The sequence below is a fragment of the Phalaenopsis equestris genome, unplaced genomic scaffold, assembly GCF_001263595.1.
Source record: "Phalaenopsis equestris unplaced genomic scaffold, ASM126359v1 Scaffold000600, whole genome shotgun sequence".
Lineage (NCBI taxonomy): Eukaryota > Viridiplantae > Streptophyta > Magnoliopsida > Asparagales > Orchidaceae > Phalaenopsis > Phalaenopsis equestris.
In genome coordinates this window covers 1,866,789-1,886,398 of record NW_018165040.1, presented here as the reverse complement: position 1 = coordinate 1,886,398, position 19,610 = coordinate 1,866,789, and the positions used below count along the sequence as shown (strand labels likewise).

At 37.9% G+C, this 19,610-nt stretch overlaps 1 protein-coding gene and 1 non-coding gene across 3 annotated transcripts in view; one reads left to right on the top strand and one right to left on the bottom strand.

Moving 5' to 3' along the window:
* The window catches only part of LOC110029702, a 30,753-nt gene extending 12,730 nt beyond the window's left edge, over positions 1-18,023 (top strand). Inside the window, exons 2-4 of one of the 2 annotated variants that reach the window (XM_020732122.1) lie at positions 1,603-1,858; positions 16,604-17,145; positions 17,904-18,023. In XM_020732122.1, coding sequence (XP_020587781.1) covers positions 1,739-1,858; positions 16,604-17,145; positions 17,904-17,922 — 681 coding nt within the window. In that variant the 5' untranslated portion in view covers positions 1,603-1,738 and the 3' untranslated portion in view covers positions 17,923-18,023. Of the gene's footprint in view, positions 1-1,602; positions 1,859-12,338; positions 12,579-16,603; positions 17,146-17,903 lie in introns of those variants that run through there. The other variant, XM_020732121.1, reaches the window with a different exon arrangement.
* Positions 1,590-1,661, bottom strand: TRNAT-UGU. Its single transcript has one exon. It is a non-coding gene; the product is annotated as a tRNA-Thr (tRNA).
* Positions 18,024-19,610: the final 1,587 nt, after the last annotated feature.

The following is a 19,610-nucleotide window of genomic DNA, read 5'->3' as shown; positions in this document are numbered from 1 at the left end:
CTTTAATATTTTAAAATATAATAAATTATATATATATAATTATTTTATATTATTTTATATTTCAAACAATAACGATTCGAACACGAACGAACGCATCACTGTTCGTGTTTGGTTCGTTTAACTAACCGAACGAAAAAAATTTGTTCGCGTTTGTCTCGTTTACTTATCGAACGAATCGAACACGAACTCATTGACGAACCGAACACGAACTGTTCGCAAACAACGAGCTTTTTTGACAGCCCTAAACACAACCTCCACCGCTACCAACACACACCTAATCATACACACTCACATGCCACCAACAAGCACATCACACACACACACACACACACACACACACACACACACACACACACACACATATGCCACCATCAACCCACAGACCCAAGCCCATGCACAACACGCACCCAAGGCCACCAACAAGGACATCACACACAACCTCCAACGCATCCCCTGCCAAAGCAAACGTAGCATCAGAGCAACTCTAACAACCTTTCAAAAAGGAGAATCATGCAAAGTGTCATTCACCAAATTAACCTCAAAATTACCCAAAAAACGTAAAATATCTCAAAGGAATCCACAAAGAACATAGAAAGCATCACATTATAGATAACCCATTGCAAACAAAAAATCTCTTAAGCAAAAAGTACTTTGCAATCAAAAAATTACGTAACGGAACAGATAGATCATCCTTTGCAACCAAAAAATCCTCCATAAACTATAGAAAACATCACATTATCAAGAAGTGAGCCAACTCACCAACAAGCAATCCAACGGGAGGTGAGGGAGAGAGGCGAGGGACGTTACCTAGGACAAGAGCATGTGATCAACATACGACAAGAGCGGTAGAGTGAGAGGCGAGGGACGGTATTGCGATCGATCGGCCTTGGGCAAGAGAGATCAAGCGAGGGAGGAGATGGACAACAAAAGGGCACAGGAGAAAATAACCCGCTGAACACAGATTCAAGACGTGGGACGAGGGGTCGATCCAACGGAAACAAAAACGGTGTTTCTTAATAAGCTTGACAAACAAATGAACCAAACAACGTGATTGCGTTTTCAAAACGCCGCCCACACCTATAAGTTGTCCCAAACGACCCCTTAGTAAGTTCTTTAGAATAGGATTTCAATATAACTTGGATTGCAAAATATATTTTTAATTTTCGGGCTGAGCTGTTGACAGAAATCAATTTACAAATGGAATTTTAGGTACCAAAGACCCAAATATGAAATTTTTGAAATTTTATAACAACGGTTATGTCTCCTGCTGTTGACATAATCTAAGATAAAACATCACCTAAAAATTTTCTTAATCTTCTCTTTGCGTTCTTTTAAAAAAATTGTGAAGCTTATGCATCGATTTGTAAATCTTTGTTATTTATAAAATTATAAAATTTATATATTAATGTGATATTATTAATATATAAAAATTTTAATAAATTATTAAAAAATAATTTTGACAATTATATTAAGCTCTTAAAAATTGTTTTCATTTTTTTAATATATATTTTTAAATTAGATTTTAAACATCTGTTATTTATATATTAAATTAACATGATTTCATAATATGTAAAACAAATACGTCGAGTTGCCCTCACGCAGGATCGAACTACGGACCTTCAGTTTACAAGACTGACGCTCTACCACTGAGCTATAAGGGCCATTCGATCGTTAGATTTAACATTCGATATATAGAGCAGCGAAGATATGTCCGCTCAGCCACTCCTAACAAAGCAAGATGAGCGGCTCGTCCAATCTCCTCTCAGATGCCGGTGGTGATGGCGGGGGCGAAGAGGTAGAGGAGTACGATTTTCCCATTGCCGGCACTCCCTCACCCTTTGATCTCTTCGACGACAAGGTTGGTTTCCTCTGAACTACACAATTTAAGTGTTAATGATCCGTTTGTTTTGGTTTCATGATTCATTAATCCGATTTAATGTTTAGATTGTGATTTTCTATCTTGCGATTTATTTCTCGGCTAATGCTCAAATCTGTATGGAATAGCATTCATCTTCTTGTATTCATCAGTATATTGCGTGACAGATACTGTATAAAAATCTATTACCGCCAGATTAGATCGGCTTTTGCTTGCATCGATTATTTCTGTTTGAGACCACAAGAGTATAGATTGTTTGAAACATTTCTTGACGAGCATAGAAGTGATAACTTGTTATGGATTTTCCCTTATTTCTCGTTTTATCTCGCATTTGCTCGTTGCTTTATCAAGCATGATTCATCGTCATCCCATGACTCTGCCGGACGGAATGAGAAGGTTTCATCAACCGACCTTATGAAGCAAGCATTGATGCTTTCGCCCTTTGGTTCTGCAAATTGCAAATGTTGATTGCTAAGGCACCCTTAAAGATTCAATATGGACCCAAATACTAAGCGAAAGCTGGAAGCTCCGGATTGGAACACCTAAGAAGCATATTTGTACATTATTAACAACATTTTCTGTAAATCCCTGTTAGCAACATTAATGGGCTGTTTTGCTACAAATAGGATTTACTAAATCGTGTTGATTCATATTTATTTAGTCCTGGAGGATTTAAATCCTAATAAATTTGCTTGTTATGGCGGATGTTAAATGATTAAATTATGGTAAATTATTTGGCTGACAATTTTCAACATTTTGGATTTAAATAAAGGACAAAAACAGATACTGAGAGCGTTGTAAATGTCTTGAATCATTCTTTCTCCATGATTCATTTAAAATTGTGATTCAACTTAAAATAGATGGAAATTGTGATTCAAGAAGGTAGTATAATTTGCGCAGCTCAAAAATTATATGGCAAACCCTAGTATAATTCCTGATTAAATCATGAGACCAAGAAGTATTATGACGGAATTTACTGAATATTTTATTGAAAGTTCTAATTTTAGGAAGATATCCGTGACTTATATCTATTTATGAGTATGAAACTCTTCTAAAATAGTGAATTCATCGCTCGGCTAACGAGGATGTAGGCATCTTTACTGAGTCTCGTTAAATCTCTGCGTTCTTCTTCTGAATTTGCGTTGTTTCGCCTTAAATTTTACAATAATTAATATCAGAGGTTCCAAGACAGAGGAGATCGGCCCAGGAAGAACGAGGAAGAAGAAGGTTTTAGTTCGGCGGTTTGCGGCTAGCGCGTTCGCGAAAGATCTGCATTCGCGGCAGATCAGATCAGAGTAGCGACACCGGAAGGAGTTTGAGGCTAGATGAGTTTTGCGACAATTTGGCCGCAGAAAGGTCAGAGGCGGAGGCGAAGGGATTGGCGAATGGTTTCGCTGCAGTTCAGAGTTCGCGCTTCAGAGTTTTTCTGGCTTCGGTGAATTCGGCCGAGGAAGGAGTTCGCGAATTGCTTGCGGGAAGGAGTTCCCGCGGAAGTTCAGCGAATTCTGTGGATTTGGTCGGGATGCAGTGCTCTCGAACCAGGCAGCACTTCGGCTTCGCGATATGTTCTCACGACACAGAACAGGTGAAGGCAGAGCAGTAGGCGCGAAAGGCAGAAGCGGTTCTGCGCAAGCAAGGGATTCACGATCGGGGCATTTGTTCGTGCGCGATCCTTTGGAGAGGCGCGATCGGCGCAGAGGAAGTTCGAAGACAAAGTTCGTGAAGGGGCTTCGGGAGTTTGTGGGCTTCAGACTTGAAGTGGAGCCCATGATTCTGCCAGGGTTCGCGATAGAGGATTCGTGGTGCGCAGGGACTTCGGTTACGGTTCGCGGCAGGGGCTTCGGCTACCGTTCGCAGGGGCGACGGGAAGAGGATCCGCGACAGAGGAGGAAGAGTCTGCGCGGGAGAAAGTTTGGCATGGTCGGTTTCAGCGAGGCAGTTACAGGAGTCCGCGGGTTGGTTTCGCGCTCCCTCCAGGCGGTTGCGAGCCGCAGCAATGATGCAGAAGGGAGGGTGCTGGGCGGACGGAATCAGGAAAGGAAGGGATCAACGGAATTTTTGATTTCTACTAGAGGAATATTTCCTCTGGATTTCTTATGGAATTTCCTTTGCTAGAGGCTGAAGGAATGAAACTTTGGATTTGAATTTCTGAAGGAAGGAAACTTTGGATTTCCTTTGCTTGAAGCGAATTCCTTTGCTGGAGGTTCGCGGAGCGGTTTGCGGCATTTGGACGAAGGAACTCGCGAAGGGCTTCCGCGAAAAAGACAGGCAATCCGCGGCAGCACGCAGGTTCAAGCGTCTGGAGTTTGTGAAAGAGGTCGGCTAGATAGCAGGTTCGCGCGAGAGGGCTGTGGTGACAGCTAGATTTGCGATAGGAGAAATTGCGACAGTTACAGTTCGGCAAAAAAAGACAGGCAATCCGCGGCAGCATGCGGGTTCAAGCGTCTGGAGTTCGCGAAGGAGGCTGGCCAGATAGCAGGTTCGCGCGAGAAGGCAACAGCGACAGCTAGATTTGCGACAGAAGGCCAACATAGTTTGCAAGTTCTTCGTAGAAGATTTGTGACAGGTGAAGTTGCTACAGGTAGAGTTCGGTCAGCGGAGTTTGCAAGTTTGTCGTAGGAAGAGTTGCGACAGATAGAGTTCAGTCAGCGGAGTTCGTATGTTCATCGCAGGAGAAATTGTGATAGGTGGAGTTCGTGAATTTCGCGGATTGTTCGCAGGTTTGTCGCAGGAGAAATTGTGATATGTGGAGTTTGGCTGGTGTTCGCAGTATTTTAGCCGACTTTTGTGCGAACAGGAAATGTGCTTCATGTGAAAAATTTGATTCATGAATCACAGGAATCTGTGGGAAAATTGCTGCAATTGACAGGAAAAATTTCATGTTTATTTGAATTCATTTGTGGTGTGTTTTGTTTCAATACAAGACAGGAAAAATTCACTGCAAAATTAATTTTAAATGACAATGTCTGATGCAAAACTCGAGATAATGTCGATGAAACAGAGAACTTCGGATTGTGACAAACATGAGTGAAAGATTATTGTTTGTAAATTTATCCGTGGGTTTTATCTATAAATAGATGTGTAACCCTATGGGTATGAAACTCCTCTGAAATAGTGAATTCGTCGCTCCGCTCCCGAGGATGCAGGCATCTTTGCTGAACCTCGTTAGATCTCTGTGTTATTCTTCTGGATTTGCGTTGTTTCGCCCTAAATCTTTGTGTTCTTCTTCTGAATTTGCGTTAAATCCCGAGGGTGTAGGCATCTTTCGCTCTTATACCGGTTGTTGTTATATATAGAAATAGAACGGTCAACGACGAAGCGAAAAATGGAATGAGAAAATTTATACCAGAAAAGAAGAACACAAAGATTTAACAAGGTTCGACAAAGATGTCTACATCATCGGGAGCGGAGCGACGAATTCACTATTTCAGAGGTGTTTCATACTCATAGGGTTACACATCTATTTATAGATAAAACCCACAGATGAATTTGCAAACACCCCCTCGCTCCCCCCAACCCGCTAATCCAAGAGACACACCTCTTCACACCAAGAGACACTTCTTTTCATTCCAGGAGACACGCCTCTCAATTTCAAGATACTCGCCCTCGCTCCCCCCAACTAGTATCAGAGTCAATGACTACGGATGAAGTGAGGGTTTTAGGGATCGAGAAGTTTGATGACACAGATTTTGGTTACTGGAAGATTCAAATATTCTCTATGAGAAGAAACTCATTATTCCGTTATTGAGGAAAAGACCTGACAGAATGGATGAAGCTGAATGGAACTTGTTGGATCGACACGTTCTGGGGGTTATTCTATTGACCCTATCGAGGCCCGTTGCTCACAACGTCGTCAAGGAAATGAATATTGCAGATCTTATGACAGCCCTGTCAGGTATGTATGAAAAATCATTAGCGAATAACAAGGTATATCTGATGAAGAAGTTATTTAATTTTAAGATGGTGGAAGGTACATATGTTGTACAACACCTGAATGATTTTAATAGTATCACAAATCAATTATCATTTGTGAAAATTGAATTTGATGATGAGATACATGCATTGATTTTGTTGGATTCATTGACAAATAGCTGGGAAGCTATGGGGATGACTGTCAGTAATTCTGCAGGTAAATCTAAACTGCAATTTGAAGATATTTATGATTTGATTTTGGCTAAGGAGGTGCGCAGGAAAGATTCTGGCAAAATCTCAAGTTCGAGTTCGACACTAAATGTTGATTCCAGGGGGAGATCACAGAACAAGAACTCAAACAGGGGAAAATCAAAATCAAAGAACATCAGCAGACAACCTGCTGGTATAAGTAAGTTAAGGACTGGTAAATAAGTAACTTGTTGGAATTGTGGAAAAACTAACCACATAAAGTGGAATTGCAGGAATCCTAAGAAAAAAAAGATTGACAATGCAAATGTGGTAGCTGAAGAAACACAGAATGTACTACTGCTGACAGTTCATAATTCTGTTGTTGATTGGATATTGGATTCAGGAGCTTCTTTCCATACAACTTTCCATCGGGAATTGATGCGAAATTATATTGCAGGTGACTTTGAGAAAGTATATCTGGCAGACGGAGAAGCTCTGAACGTGATAGGAATTGAAGATATCGACCTTGCACTTCTAAACAAGAACAAGTGGACTCTGCAAAAGGTCATTCCTGAACTGAAGAAGAACCTCATTTATGTTAGGCAGCTTGATGAGTGTGGACATTCAGTAGTGTTTTCAGATAGCACCTGGAAGGTTACTAAAGGAGCACTGGTATTAGCTCGGGGTAAGAAAACATATACGTTATGTATGACTACTGGTTTAATTAACAGTGTTGATACTACTGTTGCAGAGAGTATAACAGAGTTATGACATTGCAGACTTGGTCACATGAGTCAGAGAGGTATTAAAGAACTTCAGTCCAGAGGTAAGCTACAAGAACTGAAGTCAGTTGATCTCAGCATCTGTGAGAGTTGCATTATGGGGAAACAGAAGAATGTTAATTTTGTCAGTTTTTTGAAAAGTGGTAGGACGCCAAAGGCAGGGCCTTGAGTTGTAGAGGTGGAGGACAACACATTGAGAAATGAGCAACGCCACCCATGGAGAATATCAGTTTGAGGAAGAAAACGATGTTGCATGTGTACCAGTCTCCAAGTGGGAGATTTGTTGAAGTGGAGCCCGGTTCAGAAAAAACGAAAAAAAAACTGTTACCTGCTCCCACCTCTCTCTCTCTCCCACTTCTGCCTCTTTAGTTTTGAGTTGTTTCCTCCCGTCTTGCTCGAAACAGAAGCCCTCCCCCGTCTCTCGCAAAAACAGAAGGTTACTCTTGCCATTCGCAAAGCAGTCCGCGCCTCCTTCAGTTTGCGGAAACAAGAAAGGAGACTCCATGCTTGGATTCTTCTTAAGGCTTACGGAAAGCAGAAGGCAGAAAAATGTGTTTTTGCAAGGTGCTCTTTCTTAGTTGCTTTTGCGTGTTTGGCAGCAGGAAGAAGAAGACAGTGGAAGAAGAAGGTGCTCTTCTTGATTTCTTAATGTTGGCTTGCGACAGAAGAGAAATAAGTTTTTTTCTCTTGTATGTATTTCTTCTTCTTTGGTGTTCTTGCTCTTGGGTGAATCTCGGTGTAAAGAGAGAGAGGTGTAAAGAGGGGTGAATCTCGGTGTAAAGAGAGAGAGAGCAAGTGAGAGATCCCATAATTGTTGACGTGATCAAACGGTGTAAATTCTTCAATTAGTAAAATCTTCTGCAACATCATGGATGTAGGCAATTTGACGAACCACGTAAATCTGTGTGTTCTTTTGTGTTGTGAATTTTCTAGCTCCATTTCCTTGTTGTGTCAACAATGTGAAGACCCATGGCAGATCTCATGGCCCTCCATCTATCATTGCAGATACTATTTTGGAGTCTCTTATGGTGACCCACAAGTTTCCATTCCAGCCAGCCCGATGGGTTGTCTTCGAGCTATTTTTAGCATCCGCCAACACCTTTGGATGGATCAGGATCAACGTGGATGGAGCTCTTACTTCTTACGGTATAATTGGGACCGATTGTGTTATTCAAGACGAGATTGGGAATGGATTGATGGCTATGGGTAGAAAGTTTGAGCATTGGGATAGCTCCCAAGTGGAGTGGAAAGCTATTCTTTCGGTAATCTATCTTGGAGGCCTGGATGTTGGAGTGCAATGGAGTCATTATTGAGAGTGATAACAACAATATCATTCAATACCTCCAATCCACCATGGAGCATAAGCATTTGGCGTGGCCAACCGCTATGGATGTGGCGCTTCTCACTTGCTTTAGACAAGTTTTATTTCATTATAATAGAACAACTCATTTTTGTGCTAAGTTGGCTCTACAGGATAATTTTGTTTTGAAGCATGTAGATGGTTGTATAGATCTTTTTTCTATTCTTTTAGATGATTTGTCTCATATGTAAGGGTAGTTTAGCTCATTTTGGTAACCACTATTGATTTTAATGCAATATGCAATGTTCAAGAAAATGTGTATTTCCCTTTTAAAAGGTTAACATGATAATATCTTTTTATATGATATGAAAAATTTGGGCGGTGGTATAAATGTAGAAAAACAAAGTTTAGGTGTTAAGATACTTAAATATATAGGAATTGGGTGGTATTTATGTAAATGCCCCTATATTTTATTGATCTCCTTTCCTAAGGTTTATTTGGAATTGGGTGGTGGTATTTCCTAAAGTTTATTTTAAGGTTTCTTAGACTTTAAGAGATCCATCCTGCCGGCAAATGGGAAGCAAATCCACAAGTAGCTCATGCTACCCATGAAGTTGCTGGCCGCAATGCCGCAGTTGTTTTCGTGGTGTCTTTGTTACCATGGGTTCATTATGGAGGAAGAGGATGATCAAAATATATAATGAACAACATCACACCAAAAGTATCACTACTATTATTTTCTTAAAAGTAAATTACATATTTTCATCCATGAGTTTATGACACCAAGGTGTTAGACAAGTGTACATATCAAACTTTGATTGTTAGAAATGTAAGAACTTAAGAATTGTGTGGTATGTATGTCAATTTCCCAACATAACATTGTCAAAATATTCAGATGTATTCGAAAAAGAATAATAGATACAGCTTTAAATGTCCAAGTAGATGTAGCTATGAGATTTGATTATTTCTATATTTGGCATAAACTTGAGTTCTTATCAAAATTTTATTTAATGAAGGGTGTTATAAAAGTTTAGTAACTGCCTAAACCCTAAACCCAATTGTGCTCATATTGCATTCCTAAGATGCATTAAGTTTTCTGTAAAATAAAGACAATAGTGTGTCTTAGTATAAGAATATAAAATATATAAAGATGTTAAAATTAGATGAATGTTCTTATAACTTTAGTTTATTTAATTAGTCATCTTTGTACATGCATAAATCCCTGTAAAATATAATATTCCATGAAAGCATGGCTGACAAAGAAGTTCTCATTCGTGAGCATCTTGTATTTGGCTTACTGATAACTCACATTTGATTCATTCATCAAACAAGCGAGCCAACCCTAATATAAATGCTAGGAAAAATCTGATTGAATCAAAATTAGTCTAACTGATGGAGAACATAATTCTATTATATCTTTGAAAGCGAGCTTTAATTACTTTCTCCGACTCCTTTACCTTGCTTCAAGCACAATTCCCATGTTCTTCATGCATTGCCAAACCAACTTAAATCATGGCCTCTTCTACTCAATATAACATTTAACTTCTTCAAAACTCTTATACATTCTCTTATAACCTTTATACCTTCAAACTAAAAAAAAGTTTTCATTTAGTAATAATTAATTTATCTTAAATTCAACATTAATTATTGATATAGCAAATTTTTTAGTTTAAATAAGAAAATAATTATGTAATTTGTTAATTTTTAAATAAGTATATCACCACACATCATAAAATATAAAAAACTTTGGGCTCATCTTTGTTCAAGTGGCTAATATAAATGACAGAATGTGTAATACATTTTTTTGTTGAGAAGACCATAATTGAGCAACATAAGCAACATGGATCTATTTTTCCTCTTTGATAGATTTCTTAATTAAAGACAAAGTATACTCTCTCTTTTAATCTATCTCTATTTCTTTTTAGTTGCATAGTAACACAAATTAGATATAATAATTCTTAAATATTTGCTTATTTCTTTAGGAATGAGAACTTGCTCTACTTCAAAAGAAATCATTAGCTCCTCATAATATAAGGAGATTCATGTTCATTCAAATTTCATTTAGTGGTAGGATTTCAGATATTGGAATGTAATTAAATATAATGTGTTAAAGTTAAATGCTCAAAAGCCCTTATAGCACAGTGGTAGAACGTTGATCTGGTAAATTGAAGGTCCTCAGTTCGGTCATGTTTGAGGGCATTTGAAACTCATTTTTATTTGAATAACATACACGAGTTAAATGATTATATTAATACAATATATTTAAAGCTTATGCAAAACAAGACACTAAATTGACATTATAGAGAAAATCAAATCACATAGGATTGATCCAAGGACTTTCAGTTTACAAGACTAACACTCTATTATTGAACTATTAAGGATTTTTTAGCAATTTGCTTTAACATAGTTTATTTACTTACATTTTCACAATTGAGATCCTATACTTTGGGAGGAACTCGCCATGAGTTGTCTTGAAAAAGCACTATTTTTTATTCCCAAAGAAAAGAGCAATTATTTAATAATTATTCGCATATGTGGCTCGATCACGTTCTTTTCGATAAAACTCGTTCTTTCATTTATATTAGCCACTTAAGCGAAGATGGGCTCAATTTATTTTCTTATACTTTATGGTGTGTGGCAGTAACAAATTACACATAAATATTTGCTTTCTTCAACTAAAAAATTCACTATATAAATATGTAATGTTGGTTGTAAGATAAATTAAAGATTACTGAATGAATTTTATTGTAGGTATGTGATAAGGGTTACATGAGAATGTACATAAGTTTAGAAGAAGTTGAATGTTATTTTGAGTTGAGGGAGGCTATGATTTAAGTTGGTTTAACATTGTATGAAAAAAATGAGGAATTGTGTAGGACCAAGGCAAAGTCGGGAGGCAAAGAAGCTAATTAAGGACTCACTGATACTTTAAGGGGCTCTCGTTTAAATATCACCAAAGACCAAATTACCTACCAAATCTCTCTCATTTAAGGGACTCTCACTGATACTTTATTTATATCAGCGACTTAAGCAAGGGTAAGCCTAATTTTTTTTTATATTTTATGGTGTGTGACAGTACTTATTTAAAAAATAATAAATTACAAAATAATCTGCTTACTTCAACTAAAATTTCACTATATTAATAATTAATGTTGATTGTAAGATTAATTAAGATTATTAAATGAAATGTTATTTATTATGTAAGTTATAAGAGTTACATGAGAAGGATTCGGAGAAGATAATTGAGAAGTCATTGATAGCGCAAGGGGCTATCTTTTAAACACCATCAATGATTGGAGTAGCTACCAAATTTTTTTCTCACACAAAACATATCTTAACAAAAATGATAATTATTATTCAATGAAATCAAAGTTAAAAAATAAAACTATATCCGCATAAAACTTAATTGTAACCTTCAATTCTTTTTGAGCCTCATAAAAGTTATTTATCTCACAAGCAACACCAAATTTTAGTAATTTTATTGTCGCATGTAAGAACATTGACCAATTAATTTTTGGGTTGTTTACATACTTACCCGAAACATATCTAGCACTCTCTTTCATCCATGTTTTCAAATTCTCATCCAAATATCAAAATTAATGATAAAATACCAACCCATGTTTTTCATTTTTATCAAATTCTCAATGATTTGATCGTGACATGCTTAAATACATTGGTTCGAAAGTTCAATAATATCACAATGCTGGATTTTGTAAATAGCAATGTCTCGGGTGCTATGTAAGTAATTATTCTTTGATTTTTAAATGCCTCTTTATTATGCACAATTGTTGATAATTATGTTTTAGATAATATATATTTTGAGTTATCATTTCAATTTTAAGTGAGTCTATCATTTTGTGAAAGCAAATCGCTTTCTAATTCAAATTGTTTTGTATTAGAATAAATCATTAAGCAAAGATTGAATTTTACATTTTAGCTATGATTATTAGAATGCAACGATCGACCTTAATTCTTTTTTAATTAATTGTTTTTATTTTATATTTTAATTTTTATCTCAAACATCAAGGAAACTTCAGCATAATTGAAATTTATCAAATTAATATTAATCTATTTTCAAAATTTAAATTATCCTCAAAATATTAAAATTCATTAGTTTTATTTCTTATTTTTTTAAAAAAAAATCATATGGCGAGTCTAAATATATGGATTTAATTAGTCTAAAAAATGGTTTGAATATTAAAATAATGAATAGTTAAATTTTGAGGGATAAGAATGTAATTAGAGAGAATATTTAAGCCCTATGGCGCAGGAAGCCTAATTGCCCTCAAATTTATTTCTGATTTGAGAGCAAGTAGAAGACTGGGCAGAAATGTCCGCTCGATTGCTGAGGAGAGTCCTAAAGGAGCAAGATGAGCAGCGTCTCAGCTCGTCACTCATCCCAGATGCCGGCGGCGGCGGCGGCATCGGCGGAATCGGAGGCGACGAGGTGGACGAGGAGTCCGATTCTCCCATCGCCGGTGCTCCTTCAAGAAACCTCTTCGATCTCCTCGACGACGGGGTTGGTCTTCTCTCAACTACGCAATTTATGGGTTAATGATCCGTTTGTTTTGGTTTCATGATTCTTTGATGCCATATAGTGTTTGGATTGTGATTTTCTATGCTTTTGTTGCATTAGGGATTTTATTTTATTTTTTATTGCTTGTGATTTCTTTGTCGGCTAATGCTCAAATCTGTATGCCATTCACCAGTCTCTTGTGTGACAGATGATGCATAAAAATCTATTACCATTAGGTTTACTTCTCCCTCCAACGTTGTAACTCGTCATCATTTAAAGTTGCGTTTGGTATTCCTTTATGGTTATGTTAATCCATACAGTTATCTTCTAAGCAGCTGTTTGGGTAAAAATAGGGCTTAATTCAAGTATGATTTACTACATCTCGAGAAAGCCTTTTGGTTTAATAATTGTTAAAGCCAGCTAAATTCTACAATAAACTGTATTGTCATTTGTTTTAAGATTTTAGATTCAAATAAATAGGAGTGGGGAGGATAAGAAAACCGGTGTAGAAAGCGCCATTGCTGAGCTCTTTGAAATTAGACCATTCATTGGCAAACGAATGTTTGGATCCTTTCATCTGTTTTCAGAATAATGACTTGCCGTCATTTATAAAGCCACACCTCCACTCTTCCTCTGGCAGCTGTTTCTTCAATGCCGCTTCCAGTGTTTGTTTCATTTTATGCACATTGTTCTCTCTTTAAAATCCTACATTTTAGCGACTCTTTGTCAGTATCTTTGCCGTATCCTCAAGAGTAGTGAAGTAATTATGGCCTCACAGCTGTTTTTGAGGTCATTTGCTTGTTCATCAGGGAAGATGTTATGTTAGAATGATAATTGGATGTTGATTGTTAGTGTTGTGGTGAGATCTAGATGTATATCAGTTGATTTGGTATATATATAAATCAAACAGGAGAACGATCGACGAACCGAAAAATGGAATGAGAAAAAATTACGCCAGAAAAAAGACACAGATTTACGTGGTTCGACAACTTGCCTATGTTCACGGAGTTGCAGAGGATTTTACTACTTGAAGAAATTTACACCAGTCGATCACCCTCGACTTACAAGAGGAATATCTCTCATTCACTTCGTTGCTCTCTCTTCTTTTTACTCTGTTCTTCTCTTTCTACACCGAGATACACCGAAGAAACTCTACACCGAGATACACCGAAGAAGATAAACTTACAAGAGAAATAAATTCAATTTCTCTTCTGCCACAAGTCACCAAGAAAAAGCCTAGGGAGAACAATCTTCTTCTTACTTCTGCCGCAAGGAACTACCGCTTGCACTTCTCTTCTTCTACCCCGAGGAAACCTTCCTCTATCTCGAGGAAACCGAAGAAGAACTCAAACCGTGACTTCTAAACCCAAGGAGAGTCATCCGAAGCTTTTATCACGAACAGAAATGAACGAATGGATGTTTTGCTTCGCAACAGAGGAAGGTTGCGCTTACGATTCGCGAATCGACCCAGGCGGGAACGGTCGTGACTATTTCACAATTTAAGCGGGAGCACAGAGCGAGAGATCACGAAACATCGCAATCGAGTGAGCGGAAGTGGGGGTCGGACCGAGCTCCATTTCTAACAAATCTCCCACTTGGAGACCAGTACACAAACTACAACATCTCCTTCCTCAATTGATTTCCTCCACCATGAATCCTCCACTGTGAATCCTTTACCTTGAATCCTCCAACTCAAAGCCTCTGTCTTCACTCCAAAAGACCAACTGAAGCTATGTACAACTTCAGTTTCTCAAGAGTAACACTCTCAGTCAACATATCAACGGACTTCACATAGATTTGCACCTCCAAACTATTTTCTGGGTTACTCTTGTCTTTTTTTACAACTCCCACTGCATGGGCAACATCCTGCCTCTGCTGAAAGTCTTTTCAACAAGTCTAACTTTGTACCTATTACTAAAATTACGCTCAGTCTTCACCTGGTACACCCACTTGTTCTGCAATGTATTCTTCACTGGTGGAAGTTCTGTCAGCTCTCACTTGCTCGAACTTTTATCTTGCAAGTATCTTGCAAGATTTCTTCTTTGTGGTTCTTCAACATCTGTCTGTGGAACAATAAGAATGGATGTCCCAGACTCACTTTCCTCTTCACTTCCATCACTGCCATGCACTGTGGCCTCTGGTAGATTTCCTACCACATTCAAAGCCCTTAAATCCAATATCAAGTCTTCAAAAGAACTATGAATTATCAACAATAGTGCATCCAGTGATTCTTCATATACCACATTTGCGCTATAATTTTTCATCTGCTTGAGATTTCTGCAGTTCCTCCTTATGTGGTCAATCTTGACACAATTTCAGCAGACAACCTGCTGACTAGACTTTGATTTTGATCTCCCTCTATTTGAGTTCTTTTCATGTCATCTCCTTTTAAAATCAATATTCAGTGTCGAACTCGTACCTGAGATGATCTCGCCAGAATCTTTTCTGCGAACTTCCTCAGCCAAGATCAAATCACGAATATTATCATATTTCAGTTTAGATTTAATTGTAGAGCTATCCTCATGACTTCTCAATTATCTGATAATGAAGCTAACAAGATCAGTGTCCATATCTCATCATCAAAATCAATTTCTACAGACGACAATTGATTTGTGATAGTATTGAAATCATTCAGGCGTTGAGCAACAGAAACAACTTCCACCATCTTCAAATTGAATAATTGTTTCATCAAGTACACATTATTATTCGCCGATGACTTTTCATACATACCTGATAAGGCTCCCATGAGAGCTGCGGTGGTCCTCTCCTTGACGATGTTGTGTGCAATGGACATCGATAGGGTCAATCGAATAACCCTCAGAACTTGTCGATCCAACAAATTACATTCAGCCTAATACATCCTTTCAGGTCTTTTCCCCAATAACGGAAGATGAAGTTTCAATTTGCATTTTCCAATAACAAAATTTGTGTCATCAAATTTCTCGATGCATGAAATCTTCACTTTATCTGCAATCATCATTCTTTCTCAGATCCGAACAAATTTTTGATACCAGTTGTTATGACGAAATTTAGATATATACCAGTTGATGTGGTATATATTTAAATCAAATAGGATAACGATCGATGAAGCGAAAAATAGAACGAGAAAAAATCACACCAGAAAAAAACACACAGCGGAAGACAGATTTATGTGGTTCGGCAAATTGTCTACGTCCATGGAGTTGCAGAGGATTTTTCTACTTGAGAAAATTTACACCAGTTGATCATCTCGACCTACAAGAGGAATTCTTCACTTCCACTTCGTTGCTCTCTGTTTTTCTCTCTCTGCACCGAGATACACCGAAGAAACTCTATTCCGAGATACACCGAAGAAGATAAATTTACAAGAGAAATAAACTCAATTTCTCTTCTACCACAAGTCACCAAGAAGAAGCCTAGGGGAACAATCTTCTTCTTCTTTTAGCCGCAAGGAACTACCGTCTGCACTTCTCTTCCTCTACCCCGACGAAACATTCCTCTATCCTGAGGAAACCGAAGAAGAACTCAATCCGTGACTTCTAAACCCAAGGAGAGCCATCCGAAGCTTTTATCACAAACAGGAAGGAACGAAGGGATGTTTCGCTTCACAACAGAGGAAGGCAGGAGTGGTTGGCACTTACGGTTCGCGAATCGACGCAAGGCGGGAAAGAACGCAACTGTTTCGTGATCGAAGCGGGAGATCACGAAACATTGCAATCGGGTGAGCGGAAGCGGGGCTCCGGACCGGGCTCCGGACCGGGCTCCACTTCTAACAGTTAGGAGCACTTGGAGCTTAAGATTAGCACCATCGTGGTTAGATCTCCTTAAATTCAGCTCTAGGTAGGATTTACTCAATCCGATTATTTCTCAAAATTGGTGTAGAAATGGAATTTAACATAACACTTGGACTTAACCCTATCTCGCTAACTTGCTTACGATAGCTATAGGTTGCATCTGGAAAAGTTTGAGCTGCTACAGTTTTTTTTTTTTAATTTTTTGTTGTTAAATCTTTTCAAGTTTCCTTTATCATATTGCATGGTACTTTTCAGGGCTCTGAAGAGGATACTGCTAACGTTAGTACAGAAGATATTTCGGAAAAGCAGCAATATGTGGTTACTAAATCCTCTGACGTAGTTCCTGCTATTAATCGCAGATCAAAGAAGAAAAAGAAAAAAAATAAGGAGATACAGAAATTCGCGAAAGGGAAAGTCGAAGAATCATTAGATTCAATTCTAGAAGAGCTTTCTATTGATGTAAAGGCTTCTAATGAAAACATCTGTCATAGTGCTAAAGAACGAAATGAGAATGTGATTGATGCTACGAAAAAGCAAGTCGGTTCTTCAATCCTAACAGCGGATCCTAAACACTTAAAAGCTGAGTCTGAATTGCGGAAAATATTTGGTTCTAGAGTTGTTAATTCTTTTGAAAACAATGAGATTGGGGGCAACTTGAGGCAGATGCATGGTGGAAGACGTGCAATTCACAACCCACGCAGAACCATTCTTGTCACTCCATCAAGTTATTGGCCGCGATGGGATGGGTCTTTGTCCATGGAATTGATCGAAATAAAGGATGGGCTTCATTATTTTAGGTAAGTTGCTATTATCTTCATGCAATGACTTTTAGGAGGTAATGGTTTTTTGGATGGGTTTGTGGTATCCTTTTTAATAACAATGTTATATTAAATGTAATTATATACATTATAATCACGTATTTTTCAAAAATTAGAATAAAAAAATTAATAATCTCTTGATTTTCCCAAGAGCATTGGTTTGTTCATGGTATGCATGCTTGAACATGAAGTTACCAAGGTGGAATGGAATAACCTATTGGTGCAATAAGTTAGCACTATTCAACCTACTGTCATTACCATTCCATCCAGTGTCTAAGCTAGGACCTAAGATTTTGGGTCCAAATCATCAAGGGATGAAGTATTGAAGGTTTAGGAGTAATTTGGTTAAAGCTTAATTGCACTTTAGTTGACTCAAACCAGTTAACCAAAATTGTCCCCTTAGAAAGAATATAGGATAAGCTAATCCTTTCTTTTCCTTGAGCCAAGATGATTTAGTGTCCGGGTCTCCATATGATTCTAGGATGTTGTGTGTGTGTATATATATATATATATATACATACTATGTGGGTGTGTATGCATAAATGTGCACACACACATACATACATAAATATACAAACATACATACTTAGGATTAGTTTTTTATAAGGGTATTTATTTAAGTGGTTGTGTAGTTTTCTGACGTATGTTGTGTACAATCATGCTATTAGCAAATGCCTAATATTTGATTTTTTTTAACATCTTTAAATAATAATTAATAACTTGCATTAATGTTACAGTGAGAGTGGTGCATATTGAAGATAAGTTAATAGAAAATAAGCTCCTGTGATTTGGGTACATATACCAAAGGGAAGGAACTGCAGCACGGATAAAACAAATATTTAAGGATGAGAAAGCAAAAAGACTGGATGAAAGGTAATATGGATGGAAATTGCGTTAAATGATTTATAAGATTAGATTAAGCACTTATGCAATACTTAGCTAGAAATAATAGAAATTGAGAATTCATAATGCTGGCCTAAAATAGTTGGGATGAATTTAATAATAATGATTATGACAATAAGAATGCTCAGTAGATGCAGTTGATCTGTACGTACAACAGGAGGTATAAGAAGCTAACAGCATGAGTCATTAATGCGAGTCCTAAAACAATCAATGGCATCTTCCTTTTCAATTAAGGGGCATTTATTTACATAGCACACAATTCTTATGTATTTACATATCTCCCTCCAAAACTTTCATGTTTATGCACATAACACTCAAATCTTTAATTACACAAAAAAATAGTACTATTAACACTTTTAAGAAGTAAAATACACTTTTCATGCCAGGGTTTCAAGCACCGAAGTGCTATGTATGTGAATATGAAAGTGTTATGGTATGACTCATATACCATATCGGGACAGACGCTGGATCGGAGCGGAGCAGAGCGGAGCGGAAGAATCTGTCCAAATTGGGAAGTTACGTGGGTTGGGGTGCGGGGGCAAAGCCCCGCGGTATGGTACAAGGGTAATGTTGTAATTACATATTGTGCCTAGGTTTACTCCTGGGGTTATAAATAGGCCTGTTAGTAACCCCAGGAGGTATCCCTCTATTCTGTAACCCTTTTCTGAATATTGAAAGGAACTCGCCGCTCTGCTCCCGAGGACGTAGGCATCTTTGTCGAACCTCGTTAAATCTTTGTGTTCTTCTGGATTTGTGTTGTTACTGTTTTTTTCGCCCTATTATTTTCTCAACAAGTGGTATCAGAGCCAAGGTTCAAGGGCAAGAAAAAAAAAAAAAAAATTGTGGCGGCGCAGGAAGTAAGAAGAACGATTTGGGGATTTTGGAAGGAGAAGTTTCAGGATTTGCGTGGCTTCAGTTCGAAATCGAGGTATTCAAGAGGCAGTACAAATTTCGGCCCACGACGCAGATTCGAAGGAGTTCCCGCGAAGGAGGAATCGACGAGATTAAGGCGGCGAGGGTTCCGGGCAGGCGATTTTTTGGCGGAGGCTTGCGAAGGCAGCAGCAGCGAAAGTGGAGGGTTCCGAAGGATCGCGAAGGAGGTTTTGCGATAGGAAGAGGAGCTCTTGCCATCGCAGGTTCGGCTGAGGCCGCGGTGCGTTCCGCAGTTGGGGAGCTCGGCGCTGATCGCGAACAGAAAAGGAAAGGAGCGGAGAAGGGAAGAAACGGAAAGGAGGAGAAAGCGAAGAGGAATCTTGGATTTCCATGAATTTCCTTTCCTGGAGATCTGCTAGGAGGAGGAATCTTTGATTAGGAATATTCCCCTCCATTATTCCCTGATTTTCTCCCGCCGAAGGCTGCTGCAGTGGATTGGAAAGGAAAATTTTTTTATGTTTTTAATTATGTTTATTAAAAACATTTAATTAAGGAAAATTTAATTAAAGAAATTTAATTAAGTAAAAATTCCTTAATTAAAGAAAAATATTTTCTTAAAAAAAAAAACAAAAAAAAAAGGGCCTAAGCAAGGATTTTTGCAGAGAAAT